The sequence below is a fragment of the Hevea brasiliensis genome, chromosome 14 (genome assembly GCF_030052815.1).
Source record: "Hevea brasiliensis isolate MT/VB/25A 57/8 chromosome 14, ASM3005281v1, whole genome shotgun sequence".
Classification (NCBI taxonomy): Eukaryota; Viridiplantae; Streptophyta; class Magnoliopsida; order Malpighiales; family Euphorbiaceae; genus Hevea; species Hevea brasiliensis.
In genome coordinates this window covers 86,418,115-86,436,250 of record NC_079506.1, presented here as the reverse complement: position 1 = coordinate 86,436,250, position 18,136 = coordinate 86,418,115, and the positions used below count along the sequence as shown (strand labels likewise).

Sequence of the window (18,136 nt, the reverse complement as noted above, 5' to 3'; positions counted from 1 at the left end):
AAGAGAAAGAAAGAAGCATAACGTTAATATATAAATGATAGAAAAAGCGCGATAGATTTCTCCCTTATTCAGATATAATATTCCAATGCCTGCTATGGACAGACTTCCAGCACAATTCATCTCAGACAACATCTCCGTTTGGCAGTAATTACAAGGTAAACAAATTTACCTCAAAAAAAAAAAAATTGTAAAAGATATATGCGAAATGGATACTTCTTACAATTATAATGATTCAAGCTCATAGTTCTACTTTATAGCAAAAAGTAAGGTAAAGGATAATGCCTATTAACAATCAGTAAGAATAATTGAAAAAAAAAAAGTATTTAGATATATGAATTCTTACCTGGAAACACCAACTACATTTATAAGTTTCTCTTGTATGCACAATCTTCACATTTGAATATTTTTTTGTTTCTGATACCCTTCGACCATCCTCAAAAACCATGCAGGTTTTCTTTTTTAAATACAACACATCCCATTGCAATACCAAATATTACTCCACATCCATACCCTATCAATACAACTTTCCATCCAAATCCATTTTTAGACTTTGAATCATCTTCTTTTGACGTTGGTTGTTGCCCCTTCCCATTGCCACAAATTTTTAGTGGAAATTACTTCAGGTATAGGTCCATCAAGTCTATTATGTGAAACCCGAAATACTTGTAGAAATGTCAAATCTACCAATTGCACAGGAATCCTACCAACAAGAAGATTCGAAGAGAGGTCTAGTGATTCCAAATTGCTCAAATCCCCCAAGGAAGGTTGAATATTGCCTGTAAGTTGATTGTGTGACAAGTTGAGCAATATAAGTGATTTAAGCTTTCCAATCGACGGTGGGATCTTCCCTTTGAATTTATTGCTTGACAAATCAATGGTTGTGAGAAGTGTTTGGATTTTCATCAACTCAATCTTCCATCCTTTGTATGTCAACCTCACAGAATAATCATAAGCACTATTTGGATCTCTCATGTATTCCATTTTCACACCAGTGTTTATCATTGCTTTGAAATTATTAAAATACTCTATGGGTAAAGGTCCGCTAAACATGTTATTGGAAAGGTCAAAAATTCGTAGCTTTGAGAAAGAATAATTGGCAGAGGACCCTTTCACCAAACCATGGAGTTTATTGGATTGTAGCACTAGAACTTGCAACTCCGGAAGAGTTTCCACAAAGTAGGGGAATGTATCATTTATATTATTGTTGCCAAGATCTAAAATTTCCAAATGTTTACAATTGGAGATTGACAGCGGGATTCTCCTTTGCAATTGATTGCCATTGAAGTTCACATATCTCAAGTAGTTGCCTACAGAAAATGTATCAGGGATGGTTCCATAGAAATTGCTCATGCCCAAATGCAAGACTGAAAGGGTGTCGCTGAAATTTCCCAAACATTGTGGAATGAAGCCGCTCAAACTATTGTTTGATAAGTCAAGAATTTGGAGGGACTTTAGCTTGCAAACTGCAGAAGAGACTTCTCCTATCAATTTATTGGATGAAAGGATGAGAATACCTAGGTCCACAAGTTTGAAAATTGAACTTGGAATTTGACCACTGAGATTGTTGTTTTGGATTTTCAAATAATAAAGTTGTTTAAGGTTTTGAAATGAGGAGGGAATTTGACCATTGAGATTGTTAAAGGAGATATCCAGCGTAGAGAGTTGCTTAAAACTGCCTAGTGATGATGAAATTTGACCACTAAAATTATTATAACAGAGGTACAAAGAAGAGAGCTCCTTAAGATTTCCAAGTGAAGATGGAATTTGGCCATTGAAATTGTTATGAGAGAGGTCCAATACAGAGAGTTTCTTAAGATTTCCAAGTAAAGATGGAACTTGATCACTGAAATTGTTAGCAGAGAGATACAATGAAGAGAGCTCCTGAAGGTTTTCAAGTGAAGATGGAATTTGACCAATGAAATTGTTATGAGAGAGGTCCAATACAGAGAGTTTCTTAAGATTTCCAAGTAAGGATGGAACTTGACCACTGAAATTGTTAGCAGAGAGATACAATGAAGAGAGCTCCTGAAGGTTTTCAAGTGAAGATGGAATTTGACCATTGAAATTGTTATGAGAGAGGTCCAATACAGAGAGTTTCTTGAGATTTCCAAGTAAGGATGGAACTTGACCACTGAAATTGTTAGCAGAGAGAAACAATGAAGAGAGCTCCTGAGGGTTTTCAAGGGAAGATGGAATTTGACCACTGAAATTGTTATGAGAGAGGTCCAATACAGAGAGTTTCTTAAGATTTCCAAGTAAGGATGGAACTTGACCACTGAAATTGTTAGCAGAGAGATACAATGAAGAGAGCTCCTGAAGGTTTTCAAGTGAAGATGGAATTTGACCACTGAAATTGTTATGAGAGAGGTCCAATAGAGAGAGTTTCTTGAGATTTCCAAGTAAAGATGGAACTTGACCACTGAAATTGTTAGCAGAGAGATACAATGAAGAGAGCTCCTGAAGGTTTTCAAGTGAAGATGGAATTTGACCACTGAAATTGTTATGAGAGAGGTCCAATAGAGAGAGTTTCTTGAGATTTCCAAGTAAAGATGGAACTTGACCACTGAAATTGTTAGCAGAGAGATACAATGAAGAGAGCTCCTGAAGATTTTCAAGTGAAGATGGAATTTGGCCATTGAAATTATTATGAGAGAGGTCCAATAGAGAGAGTTTCTTAAGATTTCCAAATAAGGAGGGAACTTGACCACTGAAATTGTTAGCAGAGAGATACAATGAAGAGAGCTCCTGAAGATTTTCAAGTGAAGATGGAATTTGACTGCAAAAATTGTTATGAGAGAGATCCAATAGAGAGAGTTTCTTAAGATCTCCAAGAAAAAATGGAACTTGACCGCTAAAATTGTTAGTAGAGAGATAAAATGAAGAGAGTTCCTGAAGATTTTCAAGTGAAGATGAAATGCCGATAAAATTGTTATGAGAAAGGTCCAATAGAGAGAGTTTCCTAATATTTCCAAGGAAAGATGGAACTTGACCACTAAAATTGTTAGCAGAAAGGTACAACGATGAGAGATTTTGAAGATTTTGAAGTGAAGAGGGAATTTGACCATTGAAATTATTATGAGAGAGGTCCAATAGAGAGAGCTTCTTAAGATTTCCGAGTAAAGATGGAACTTGACCACTGAAATTGTTAGCAGAGAGGTACAATGAAGAGAGCTCCTGAAGATTTTCAAACGATGATGGAATTTGACCGCTGAAATTGTTATGAGAGAGGTCCAACAAAGAGAGTTTCTTAAGATTTCCAAGGAAAGATGGAACTTGACAATTGAAATTGTTATTAGAGAGGTATAACGAAGAAAGCTCCTTAAGATTTCTAATTGAAGATGAGATTTGATCACTGAAATTATTCAAAGAGAAGTACAACTGAGATACAATTTTGGAGTTGCTAAAATCATTGTAAGAAAGGTTAAGGCCAATTACATTACCCGTTTCTATATTGCAAAAGACACCATCCCACTTGCAGCAATCTGTGCCTTCTTTCCAAGAATTTGTCTTAGGATAACGAGAATTGCTGGTAGTGGCCGCACTTATCATGGAAAAGGCTATCTTCAATTGAAGCAAAGCAAAACTCTGGTCATGTTGGCACAACATTGCTGCAGAGGAAGAATTGAAAGAAAAACATAGTGAAGAAGAAGCTTGAAAATGAAAGTGAAGCAAAAGGAAGCAAAGAAAGTGAGCAAGGAATGATAGATGCCCCATTCTCTTGAAGAAATTTCAGCCGGGTCTATTTTCCCTGATCCAATAATTAATAATTCAAAAGAAAATCCTTAATATATCCAACAAAATACATGTCTCCTTAGAATTTTATTAATCATCAAGGAAAGTCAAGGTCTACCACTTATTTTCTTCGAAGAACATAATTATCAAGAAAGACAATTAAGACCGAATATTTTTGTTCACCAAATATCAAATATGGTATTAAACTACGGAATGAAAATAGTGGTTTGTAGATTCTGCAAATAATTTAATTATTTATTTGAGATTTTATTTATTATATAATAATAAATACATTCAAATTTAAAATCTCTACATTATGATTAATACAAGCTTTTAATGTCCTATGTGATGATGTGGATTTTTTTTCTTATATTTTTTATATTAATATGATTAATGAACAAAAAATATTTATAAGGAAAATATATCTAATTATGCTTTATAATAGTGTAAAATATTATACTTACATTTTATAAATAAAATTATTATCTATTAATAATTATTAAAATTATTTAATCAATTCAGTTTAAAATAAAATTTTAATTATTCACTATATTATATATTAATTTTTTTATATAATTTAATTTAAAATCAATTAATATTAATAACATAATATTTATTATTTACTCGTTAAAATTAATACATCGAATAAAATATAATTAAATAATAAATTAAAACCAAGTAATAGCGTTAAATTAATGATAGATTAAATAATAAAATGTAAAACTAAGAACATGTATAAATTATGATATTACATCACATGATCACACATTTTAACTTTTGTTCCTTTTGATGTAATATAATAAAAGAGAAGATAAATAGAAAAGATGGCAAAATGGTACTTTCACTGTTTTTAGAAGTAATGAAAGTGCTTTCTCTTTTAGTTAGTATATTAATAATAGAATGACGATGGTGGCAAATTCAATTAAATTGTTAATTTCTTTATTTTATTAGTGTTAGCAAAATTAGCAATGACTTTATTTTTATACTTTTTATTACTTATATCAACAAACTCATGCTTATTTCAATTGAATACATATTTAATGGGTTATATGTTTCTTTAAAGTAAAATAATATAATAAATATAAAAAATTTGAATTTATTATGAAAATTTTAAATTTTTTAAATATTTATTATATAAAATACATTGATATTGAGCTTGAAATTAGAATTTAAAAGTATTAATTTGATTCAAATTCAATCTTTATAGCATCACGTAATATTTTAATATTAATTTTGTCATTTGAACCGATTCTATGAAAATGAGTCAACGCATTTTAATAGTGCTCCATAATTGACACTTATTATAAAATAGTTTAAATTAGAGATATTAATTTACTTTAAAATTAAATAGATCATAACTATGACTGACACTTTTAAAACAGATTACAATTTATAAATCATATAAAAAAGAAAATATTTTTTTATTAAATTAACAAAATTAAAAATTACCATTATAACAAATAATGATGATGACGACTACGACGACAATCAAATCATACCATTTTAAATAGTGTTTGCAGAAGAAAATACAAATAAAAAAAATACAAGCTAAAAATATTACTAAAATAGATTAATGATTGGTTATTATTATATTTTTTTTATAATTAGATGAAATCGTGATATTTCATTAATATAATATTATGTATAAAATAAAATTCATTTTATTATAAAGTAAAACCATAAAAAATTTGGTATATGAAAGATAATAATTAATACATATTTAGCAATTAAAATGGCAACAACGTGAAAATAAAAATGGTAAAAAAATTTAAATTCATTTTGAATACTTAAGTGGTTTAAATATTAAAATAAATAAATTAAAATTTAAAAATTCAATTCATAAAAAAAAATGCTTAAATAAATTTTTAAATAGGGCTTAAACATTCCTTTTAATTCATAAAATTCAGCTTATAGAAAAGGAAAGAAAAAAACTGAAATAGAATGTTAAAAATTTTCACGATATATCATATAAAATTAATAAAAAATGTTTTTTTTAGTAATAAAATAAAAAAATTAGAAAAAAAAACAGACACTACAAATAAAGAAACGTAATAGGGTAAAATGATCACAATTAATGTTGTCTTTATTATAAATAAACTTATTCTAAAATAAATTTAATGGTCAAATTAATATATCTTTTGCAATAAAAAATTAAAATTAATAATAATAATATTTTTATTATACTAAATATTTTTATTAAATAGTCAGTAATAGGACTTAACCGGACTTAACACTTCCTTCATTCACTCCCTCTCTCTCCCTCTCTCTCTCTCTCTCTCAATTTCAAGACTGATATTGCCTCCCTATAATTAAGGTAATAAAAGCGTATGACATAAAATTAAAGAAATTTTGTATTATATAACTTAATAAATATATTGGTGACTTTACTCTTCACTCTAAAAACTTTTTCTTTTCTTTCAACTTTTTCATTTTTTTTCCTCCTTTCAATCTTCTCATTGAGTGGCTGTCGGTGAGTTTTTTTTTTTTATCAATGACGACCTCTCTTTTTTTTTTTTTTCATTTTTTCTAATAATTTCTAGATCTACTCTATTTAAATAGGCTTTAGGAATATTTCTTTAAATTTATCATTATTAATAAATTTTAAGTAAATAAATCATCATATTTTTGTTGGTAGATATTAAATTTTTTTGATTTTTTTTCTCTTCTTAAATGAAGGTTTCATGTGTTTTTGTAGTTGAGATCTTTTTTTTTTTGGATAAAATCATTTTACAACGTGCATATTTTTCTTTCAATAGAAGATCTAAATTTAAAAGTTATTTGATGAGGATCATAATAAGACTATGGAGTCAAAGAGTAAAGCATTAATACTATCAGATTTTTTAAATTTTTTATATTATTTTTTATATGAGTAATTAATTATGTTTATCCAAAAATATAATACATTAATTTATACTTTTATGTGGTACTCTATTTCTATTGAATGAAAATTTTTTTTTATAAAAGAAAAACTTATATCAATGTCTTTTATATTCCTCCAATTTATATATATTTCAGATTATTATAAAAATATATCTCCTCTTAGTTATGAATTTGAGCTGCTCACATACTCACATTATATATATATATATATATATATGGGTACAAATTGGGGGAGTCATGCTCGTGAATGGGAAACCAAAATTGTTATAATAGACATGAAAATTTAAGGCACACACATAAATCTCATAATCACACAATATAGAAAAAAAAAAAAAAAAAAAGAACAACACAGGATTTAACGTAATTCGACTATAAAGCCTACGTCTACAGACAAAATAAGAAAAAAAGTTTCACTATAATGAAAAAGAGCAAAATACAATCACTTAAAACTCTCATACCTTAATCACAAATCTCACTTTTTATTCCAATCAAATATTAATGCGAAACTTTCAGATTATGTCACAATTCAGATCCATGAAGATATATTCAAATTTCAGGCCACATAAAAATAACAAATATCTTGAAGGTAACTTGCACTGGCCAATCTTAATTCGTGAAAAATTCTGAAGAAGCTTTTTATAAGTATTTGATTTCATTTTTTATTAAATCCCAACAAATTCAAGTTATCTGAATTGGATATATTTTCAAATATTAATAGAACTACTTTTGGTTTAAGAAAATAAAAATTCAACTATCAATAATTCAATAGGTTATTAATCCAACACTACCAGTGGGCTTATAGTGTGGAAAGTGGCCTAAAAGTCGAAAGAACCCCAAAGTTTCTTAAAGATGAAATTCTTCAAATATTTTATAGTTTAGAGGGAGACTTTAATAAGCTGTAGATTAAATGATAACCCAACAAATTAAAAACGTTTCTCCTTAGAATTTTATGAACCATCAAGGAAAGTCAAGTCTACCACTCATTTTTATTCCAAGAACATAATCGTCAGGAAAGATGGAAAATTGGTCTGTTACCGATTAAGTCAAAAGTCAAGTCTACCTCTTTATTTTTCTTCATGGAACATAATTGTGAAGAAAGATGGAAAATTATTCTGCCATCATCAATCAAGCGACATGCATCATTTTCGTTTAGAGGTAAACGGGTGCGTTTACATGGGATCAATTTTTTTTTTTTTAATTTTATTAAATTACTATATAAAAAATATCTCAAATTAATATATATGTTATTTTCAGGTTAAAATAGTTGTTTTTAAAAAATATATTTTTTTTCTTTAATTTAACTTTAGACTAAAATTAAATTTAATTAGGTCAATTTAGACGACTCGGTGTCAAATCATATAAATAATTAGACAAGACCCAACCCAAGGCACACGCCCCTTGTTTATGATCCTCTTCTTTTCTTTCTTTCCCTCTTGAAGACAAGACAATTACTTGATTCGTTTAGAAAATTCCAATATCAAAAAGACTTTCCTTTGTGTAAAACGAAAATTATGTGGGGTTTAAATAAGATTATATTAAAGAAACAAATTCAAAAGTATTCGGTTAGACAATTAAAAGTTGTATTCACATTAAAACTTTCATAATGCGTTACATTACACTTATGTAATAAGTACTTATATGATTTACGTCAAGATGATGAAAAAATTGTGTTCATCATTTTGTGTGTATATATATATTTTAGTAGGTAATTTATTTTAAAATTTTTATTTTTTATTTTTTTCTTAATATTACTGGTAAAAAATAAATTCGTAAAAAATAAATTCGTTAGTAATTATTGGTAAAATATTTCCACAAGTAAATTTTTTAAAAATTTTAAAATTTTTTTATTTTCTTCTTATTATTATCGACTAAATATGATTTATTGATAATTATCAATGATAAATTTTCGTAGGTAAACTTTTTAAATTTTTTTTTCTTCTTAATATTACTGATCAAATATAGTTCGTTGGTAATTACTGACAACAAATTTTTATAGATAATTTATTTTAAAAATTTTATTTCTATTTCTTTTTTAATATTATCGGTAAAAAATGAGCTTGTTGGTAATTACTAACAAAGCCTTTTTGTAGGTAATTTTTTTTAATATTTTATTTTTTAAAATTTTTTTTAATATTATCGACCAAATATGAATTAGTCAATAATTGCCAATAAATCTTTTTGTCAGTTTTTTTTTATTTGGTCACTAATTTAATTGTCAATATTAGATGCTACTTTCATTTATGAAATTGCGTTGTTGGTAAATAGTTTGTCGGTAATCGGTCGTTAGTATAAATTATTTTAAATTTTATATTTTTTTATCAATAAAGCCGTCAATAAATTTCCAACAAAATTTGGTGATTGGTAATTTTCGTAATTATTTGTAAAATTTCTTATAATGTAGTATTCTTTTGACCAAAAAGTAAAAATTGTGTTCTCATTAAGCCCAATAATATTCCTAATTAGATATTAAAAAAAAATTAAGAAGTGAAATGATTTTAATTAGTGAAAATGTTAAAAAAATAGTTTAAATCATTACTACTTTGCTAGATAATTTCCAGAATGTAATGAATATAATATTTAGGAGTATCACTATCAAAAGGTTCAAAAAAATAAAATAGTCGATTACTTTTGTCAAGGCATGTATCTCATCAGAAAATTGCATATTATCAATTGTTTGCTGAACTCTTTAGCAATTTCTAGGTAATTTACTTAATTATCTTTCAAATAATTTCAAATATAGAAGATTGTATATTGGTAATAATTGTGCGTTCAAACTTCTAATCAATAAATTGACGCATGAGCATGAGGTAAGGATTGGCTAAGCTAAAATCTGAATCTGCTATGAAAAAAGAAGAAAAAAATCTGCATTTTTTCAGCTACCAGTTTTTCTCTTCCAAATATGAAGGGGACTTTATATCAAGAAATAGTTTCTGACTTTCTGTTTCAATCCAAGCATGGCCGTGAACACCAAGGCAAGAAAAGTATGGCCGTGAATACTAAGGCATGGATTTTAATGGCTTCAATACTCTAAAGATATATAAAGGCAGTGACTTGACTTGTCCTTTTCAATCAATTCATCTCCTCTCTTAATCATTGAAGCCTTTGTATATTTTCAAAAGTTATTTCCCTAAAATTCTATGGGTGTGTAATTGAAATTATTGAGGATTTGAATTTATGTTTTAAATAAAAATTTATAAAATTTTAGCATCAAATTTAAATACCTTATCATTTGATATTTACACCATTCAAATTAAAAAATTAAAAAAAAATCCATTCACGCACCTACATAGAAATTATTTCCTTTGAAAAAAAAAAACTTAACACACATGATTTTATAAAGGAACGGTATTATTTTTGTCACGACCCAACCTATGGGCCAGACCGGTACTAGAACCTGGACCAGTCTAAAGCCTCCGAGGCCCGTAGTAAGCTTAACTATTCATCAACCCAACTCTAAGGCCCATTTGGGCCCAATTTCAAGAATTCAACCGAACAGAGTCCGGCCATAAAATGTACCATTTAACGGGGAGTTTTTTACTCGCCCGACCTATAAACACAATATAATAAATTGGGGAGCTCAGCTCACCCTTCACATAATCAAAATGATATAACTCAAATGGGAGTTCAGCTCCCTCATCCAATCTCATTATGCATACAGTTAATAATTTTACAGGTCCAACATAACTTTTATAATACAGGTCCAAAATAAAATAAGTGCTTCTAACACATGCGGAGTCTCAAAATTTAACTCAACGGTACAAAACACATTAAATACTATCAATGGACGAAGAAGAAGAGCAGGTTAGCCACAACAAATAATCATCCTGTAGCCTGAAAAAATAAATGAACAGGAGTAAGCGTTTGACTCAGAGAGCAAAATATCAATTTTAATCATAATATCTATAGCTATCTAAAGTTAATGCACCCTGTGGAGTAAAATACAACATCGTCATAAATTTCATATCATAACAGCAAAAAGGCAATTCGGAGCACTCACACACCCAACACTGTCAAACAATACATATATGGGAGCTGATCCCCTATACAGCCCTCTTAATCCAACCTCTGCCAGCGAGTGTCTCTCAAGCTGGACTTTTGCTTAATAAACCAAATATGGGGTCCCAGCGAGTGTCTCTCAAGCCGTGTCTGCCTATCCTATCCATATCCAATACTATACCACATACACGCCACGCACACACACTGCTCCAAATTATCACAAACAATATCCATGGCACTTCAACAATTATGAATGCAATATAAAACTTGCCTAGTGTTTAATTACATAGATACATATTTAAAAGTGATGCATGGGCATGCTTGAATATATAATAATATCGAAATTACAATTAAAATTAATATTTTACTCACAGACTCAACCGAAGTCACTGTGGCGGCCGGGCGAAGGAGGAAGGCTGTCCCGGCTCACCTGATAATTTTATTACAATTATTTAATATATTTGACTCAATACAAACTAAGAAAAGATCAAAGATATCCTAAGTCGTGCCGAAAATCTGGCAGAATCTCTCCTATATCTAGGACTTATCCAACTTACAAAAGGGCTTAAAACGCACTTCTATATCCACAAACCATACACCCACAACTCATTCACATTACATAGCCCCTTCTGGGCCCATCCAAACAATCAACAATTATAATATGAAAAATTACAATTTAGTCCTTACAATTAATCCTTTTGCAAAAACTACCCAAATAAGCTCTAAAAATTCTAAAACTTTGCCCCATGGTCCTTAGCAATATTACTAAGCTAATGCAAAAGAAATTATAATTTTCTAAGCTACCATGAATATTCTATGGATTTTTAATCCAATTCAAGCACTAGATAATTAAGAAAAAGTAAGGTCCGGGTTTACCTATGCTGATTCCGACTCCTGAAACGCACTCGAGACGTCTGAAAACAGTGGGGTAGCCAAAATCCTGACCCAATTCCAAGATTTTTTTGGTAGCCTGTCTGTCCGGCCCGAAATTTACAAACCTGGGCAACTGTTGAATTTCCACGAATTGAAGATACCGACACGAAGCCCACAACACGGGGGTTAGTATATAATTTTTACAAAATTTTCTAAGCTCATTTAGTACTCGGAAAAACACTACGAAGTTTCATGAGACCCACCGAAAAATAGTGTTGGAGAATTTTGAAATTGGTATTGCCACGAAACTCTCGACGAGTGGAGCACTCCGGTACTCTCGATTTTCTCATAGGGTTCACGGTTTGCGAGAAATTTGGTCAAAAATCGAAATGGGCTAAAATTTTTTTGGACAAAAATTGGGCAAACTGCTCAATGAATTTTGGTGTTCTTGGTGTCTATGGAAAGCTCTCGAGCTGTAGATAAGGTTTGACACAAGACCCGATTCGATCGGTGGCCGGATTGGCCGGATTTTGGCCGGTAAGGCGAAACGACGTGCTGCACGTTGGGGCATCTTCGGGTGTGTTTTTTCGGCTCCTCAGGCGATGGCCAGCGAGGGGGTTGGGCTGGGCGGCGCACCGGCTAGTGGGGAAGGCTGGGGTGGCAGCAGCGGGCGAGAGGAGGAGAGAGGAGAGAGAAAATGGGAGAGAGAAAGGAAGCGTCAGGCGCGCGCGCAAGGGAGGAAGAAGAAAAAGAAATAGCCAGTCCAATTCTACTTGTCCGATCCGGTCCAGTTCGATTCGGCCAGTCCGATTCATGATACAAAATTTTGAATTTTTACTTTGCCTTGGGACCGAAAAACGAGGCCCAAAAATTCCGAAAAAAATTTTAGAAAATTCAGAAAAATTGGTAGAATCCAAATATATTTTTAGTTTTGCTACGTGGTCTTTAAATTAACTTTTAAAAATCATCAAAGTTTTATATTTTCGAAAAATCGAACCCAATTTCTAAAATTTGAAAAATTTCAAATAATTTTCTTAAATTTAAATAAAATAAAATATTAATATTTACCCACAAAATAATAAATTTAAAAATTAGGGGTGTTACAATTTTTCTTTTTTTTCAAGGAAAGGAAGGGTATTTTGCATCATTTTCATTTGTTTCTAAGGCAGGCTTAGAAGCTTTTTTTTTTTTTTTTCCTAATAAAGACAAATAATTGCTTGATTCACCCTTTTTATTCACCCAATTTTTAAATAGGTTATAAAGAATATATCAGGCTGTACATTTTTTCTTTTTTGCATTATGGTTAGCATATTATCGAGTTGGCTTTCACACATTAATATTTAGTTTCCTCCTTGAGAAAATTTTAGGGGCAAATTCTTTCATAACATATTAATAATTTTAGAATACTCCATAGAAAAATCAAATCCTATTGGTAAGAAAAGGAGCTTCTATTCTTAACAAATGGATTACCCAAATTGAATATATTAGGTTATACAATGAAAATAGTTTTTGTATGTTCTATAAAATATATAATCTTAAGTTATAATTAAATTATATATTTGAGATTTTATTTATTTATTTATATGATGATAAAAGACATTCAAATTGAAACTCTTAACTATAGTTAAAGTATACCTACTTTTAATGAGAGAAATATCTCCATCAAGATGTAGCCTCCACTAAGACTAATAAATAACATACAAGTCTTTGTTGGTATGTGGCAATGGTATCCCAAATTCTTTGGCATCTATAAATTAAAGTTAAACACGTTTTTTTACTTTACTTTCCTTTTCTTTAACTGTTAGACATATCATTTAATTTTTGATTTGACTAATTACTTAATTATATATTTTACCATCTTTTATAACATTGTTTACGCATAACAAGTGGAAGTTAATTTCTATGACATTTATTTCTACGAGCATTTAATTAGATAGATTCTCATGTCATTACTTATCTTCTTAATTGTAAATATTGATATTATACTGACACAAGTCATTGCTAAATAGATTACTCAATCAACTATTTCTAATATTGTCATACAAAATCTCTCCAATTTTACACAAATTTTTAATAAAAATCCTTCAACTTTTTATTTCATTGATTAAGTATCCTTGAACTTCTTAAAATACTTAAATATGCAAAATATGCAAAATATCCCTTAGACAAATGGAAGTGAGATGTTGACCAAGTAGCTGAAAGAGAAAATGTCTTCACCATCCAATCAACATTGAGCTAAGTTCAAGTGTTCCTAAAAATTCATGACCCATGACAATGGCTTTAACCAATTAATGCAATATGTCACAAGGTAGTGATTTTCTTTTTCTTTTCAAAGGAGATGTCATCATTGTGTAATATTCGGTGGATTATATGGCAAGAAATAGTGTTTTCTATGAAATAACTTTCACCGTCACAATTAACAGTTAGGTAGAGTTATACTTGAGAAATTCTCATTCCTTATACATTTAAACATACTAATTAGTTGATTTAGATAATTAATGCAATCATTTATGCATATGCTATAACAATTTCAAGTTTAGGGATTTTGATTTTAAGAATTTGGAGTTGGGGATTATTTTTTTTTTTTTTTTAGGAAATATTTTCTTTTTCATTTGTGATTAAGTGAAACTTCATAATTTTGTAAATTGTAATGTTTAAAACGTTTGTTATTTCAAATATGTAAATATTTTTTATTATGTAAAAGTATAAAATTTTTTTCATATCAATTTCGGTTAATGGTGTTATAGTGACTCCAGAATAAAAATTTTATCCTCATTAGGAGGAATCCATCAATGTATGAAGTAAAATCCTAGCTACTAATATTTTTAATTATGGATTAGTGACAAATCTAGCAATTGAAAACCACCTAGACAAAATTAAAGAAATACAGAATGTTAGAAGAAAGAATACAAGTAATGAAGGAAAGGATTGTGTATTTATCTATATCTTATTTACAGAGATATTACATCTATTTATACATGAGAATATGAGCTAATTTAGACAATAATAATAATTGCTGTAATTATGCTACACAAATCTCCTATAATCATGCTAATTACTGTAATTATGCTAACACCCTCCCTCAATCTCAAGGTGGTAGCACAGGTGCCAACTTGAGTTTGCTTAAGAGATCTTGAAAGCGAGCGGGAGGATGCGTTTTGGTGAATATATCAGCAGTTTGGCTGATAGAGGAGACCGGAATCAAACATATGGTGTCATGAGCAACATGATGACGTACAAAATGATAATCAATTTCGATGTCTTTGGTACGCTCATGAAATACATCATTATGAGGAATTTGTATGGCACTTCTATTATCGCAATGAAGCATTGTGGTAGAAGAATGAGTGACACCCAAATCAGTTAATAACCATCGTAACCAAAGTAATTCAGATGTAGCATCAGCAAAAGCACGATATTCAGATTCTGTGCTAGAACGTGCAACAACAGTTTGCTTTTTACTACGCCAAGAGATAAGAGAAGTACCCAAGAAGAAACAATAACCAGTTGTAGAGCGACGATCTGTCAGATCACCAGCCCAATTAGCATCAGAGTAGCCAGATAATACTAGGGAGGAGTTAGCGGAAAAGTGCAAACCATGAAAAAGAGTGCCTTTGATATAACAAAGGATTCGAAGTACTGCAGAGAAATGAGTTGAGCGAGGAGCAGACATAAACTGGCTGACCAGATGAACAGCATATGAAATATCAGGTCGAGTAACTGTGAGATAAACAAGACTTCTGACAAGCTATCGATATAAAGTAGGATCATCTAGAGGAATGCCATCAAGAGGTGTAAGTTTGCAATTGAGTTCTATCGGGGTTGATACTGTTTTGCTATCAGTGATGCCTGCTTGAGAAAGTAAGTCGGATGCATACTTGGCTTGAGATAGATAATAGCCATCAGAATTTTGAGAAACTTCAAGACCCAAAAAATAGCTGAGAGAACCCAGGTCTTTCATTTCAAAATGCTGATTGAGATAATGTTATAACTCTGAAATACCAGATGAATCATCTCTTGTTATTATCATATCATCAACATAAAGCAATAGAAGAACAATACCACTGTCAGTTCAGCAAGTGAATAATGCAGAATCATGTGAACTAGAGAGAAAACCAAGTTGAGCAAGAGTGGAACTAAATTTGGCAAACCAGGCCCTGGGAGCTTGTTTTAATCCATATAAGGCTCGCCGAAGTTTGCAAACCTTATGAGGAGAATGATAACCAGGAGGAGGATGCATATAAACCTCTTCTGTTAAATCACCATGAAGAAAAGCATTTTTGACATCCATCTGGAAAAGTTTCCATTTACGAACTGCAACAATAGCTAAGAGACTGTGAATAGATGTTAATCGGGCCACTGGAGCAAAAGTTTCTTCCTAGTCAATACCATACTCTTGAGTGTACCCTTTAGCTACTAAGAGAGCTTTGTAACGTTCAATAGTTCCATCAGAATGGGTCTTGATTTTGTATATCCATTTGCAACCAATAGGGGCCTTGTTTGGTGGAAGATCAACTAAATCTCAAGTATGAGTTTTCTCTAAAGCTTGAAGTTCATCAGTCATAGCTTGCTGCCAAAGAGGGTCAGTACTTGCCTCACGATAAGAACGAGGCTCATGAAGGGTTGCAATAGTAGAGTAACTGTGAAAATTAGAAAGATAATGAGGAGTTTCTCTTACACGAGTAGAACGACGAAGAGTAGTGCTAGGAGGAGATGCAGGCGCAGGTACTGGATCAACAACTAGTGCAGATTCAACAGGGGCAGGTGTAGTTGGGCTAATATTCAGTACATCACAATCACCTAGATCAAGACTTGGAAACAGCTCTTTGGAGGAGTCAATGAAAATAGAGAGTCAGTATTGACAGAGTGATGAAATTTGGAAAGAGAAGAGAACATAGTATTATCCCAAAAGGTAACATGACGAGAGATGCGTAACTTATTAGAAACAGGATCTTAACAACGATACCCTTTGTGTTCAATGCCATAGCCAAGAAAACAACATAGACGAGCATGGGGTTCTAATTTGGTATGTTCATGAGGTTGTAAAAGAACAAAAGAAACACATCCAAAAGGTTTAAGGATGGAATAGTCAGGAGGTTGTCCAAATAACTTTTCAAAAGGAGATAAATTATGAAGAACCAAGGTAGGAAGACGGTTAATAATATAAACAGCATGAAGAGCTGCTTCTCCCCAAAATTTTTCTGGACATGAGGCAGAAAGAAGAAGAGTACGTAGAGAATCAAGAATATGGCGATGCTTGCGTTCGGCTCGCCCATTCTGTTGAGAGGTGTGAGGATAAGAACGTTGAATAACGGTGCCTTGTTGACTAAGAAACTGAAGTAAAGAAGAATCCCGATATTCCATGGCATTGTTTGTTTGGAGAATTTTAATATCACAAGAGAACTGAGTTTTAATCATTTTTGTAAATGTGATGTAAATTTGTGATAACTCAGATCGATGTTTTAAAAAATATATCCAAGTAAACCGAGAATAATCATCAATAAATATCACAAAATAACGAAAACCATTTATTGAAGAAATAGGAGAAGGACCCCAAATGTCAGAATGAATTAAACCAAAAGGAGTGTCTGAAGTAGTATTATTATGAGAAAAAGATAATGCAGGTTGTTTTGCAAACTAACAATTTAAATAATTAAATGACTCAAACTTAGTAGATCCCAATAATCCACGAGAAATTAAAGGTTGAATTTTACTGGCAGAAGCATGACCAAGATGAAGATGCCATTGGTGAATGGAGGAATTAGGGATTGTAGCTGCAGACACAAATCTCTGAGGAAGATGTAAAGATGCAAGCTCAAATAATCAACCCACTCTATGACCCTCCCCAAGAATCTGTCTCGTTTGTGGATCTTGTACCTGGACACCATGGGGAGAAAAAATAATATTTAGTCCTTTTTCACACAACTGACCAACAAAATAAGATTGAGTGCCAAATTAGGGATATAATAGGTGTCAAGGAGATGAAGATTTGAGGTAAACACGTGACTAGTATGTGTGATGTTCATTTTAATACCATTTGCAGTATGGATTGGTGGTAAGGAAGATACAGGTTTTGCAGAAGATAAGAATTTAAGATTAGTGGTCATATGATTACAATATGCAGAGTCAAAAAGCCAATAAGAATTACCTGGAGTGGCAGACATGGCAGCAGGAGAATTAGAAGAGATAACCTGTTTGAATAGTGCCTCAATATCACTCATGGTGATGGCAGTAGAACCCTCAGTAGCAGCAATAGCAGTGACAGAGAAAGATCCAGGCTTTGAGACATTCTTGAATTTAGAATGCCCTCCTTTTGTTCTTGGAGGGCGTGTGGGACAATGTTCAAGAATATGACCGTAACCATGACAATATTTGCATTCTATAGTAGGACAATATGCAAAAGCATGACCAATTTGATTACAATTCTTACAGAGTTGATGGCCAGATTTCTAATGTGAGAATCGAGTAGTTGCAAGAGCAGTTTCAAATTGAGGAGTTTTATCCAAACTGAGATGAGTCTCTTAAAAAATAATCTCTTGAATAGCAGTATCCGATGATGGGAGTGGATTTCGATGTAGCAAGGATGCTCGAACGGCCTCATATTCTGATCGAAGAGCCATTAGAACTTGAATAAGATGAAGATGATCTTCACTGA

General features: G+C 31.1%; 1 protein-coding gene across 1 annotated transcript; it reads right to left on the bottom strand.

Annotated features, from left to right (window-relative positions):
• Positions 1-555: 555 nt before the first annotated feature.
• LOC131173056 (receptor-like protein 43) lies at positions 556-3,606 on the bottom strand. The gene has a single exon (XM_058134708.1). The coding sequence runs from the start codon at positions 3,604-3,606 to the stop codon at positions 556-558; it is 3,051 nt and encodes a 1,016-aa protein (XP_057990691.1).
• Between the last annotated feature and the right edge of the window lie 14,530 nt (positions 3,607-18,136).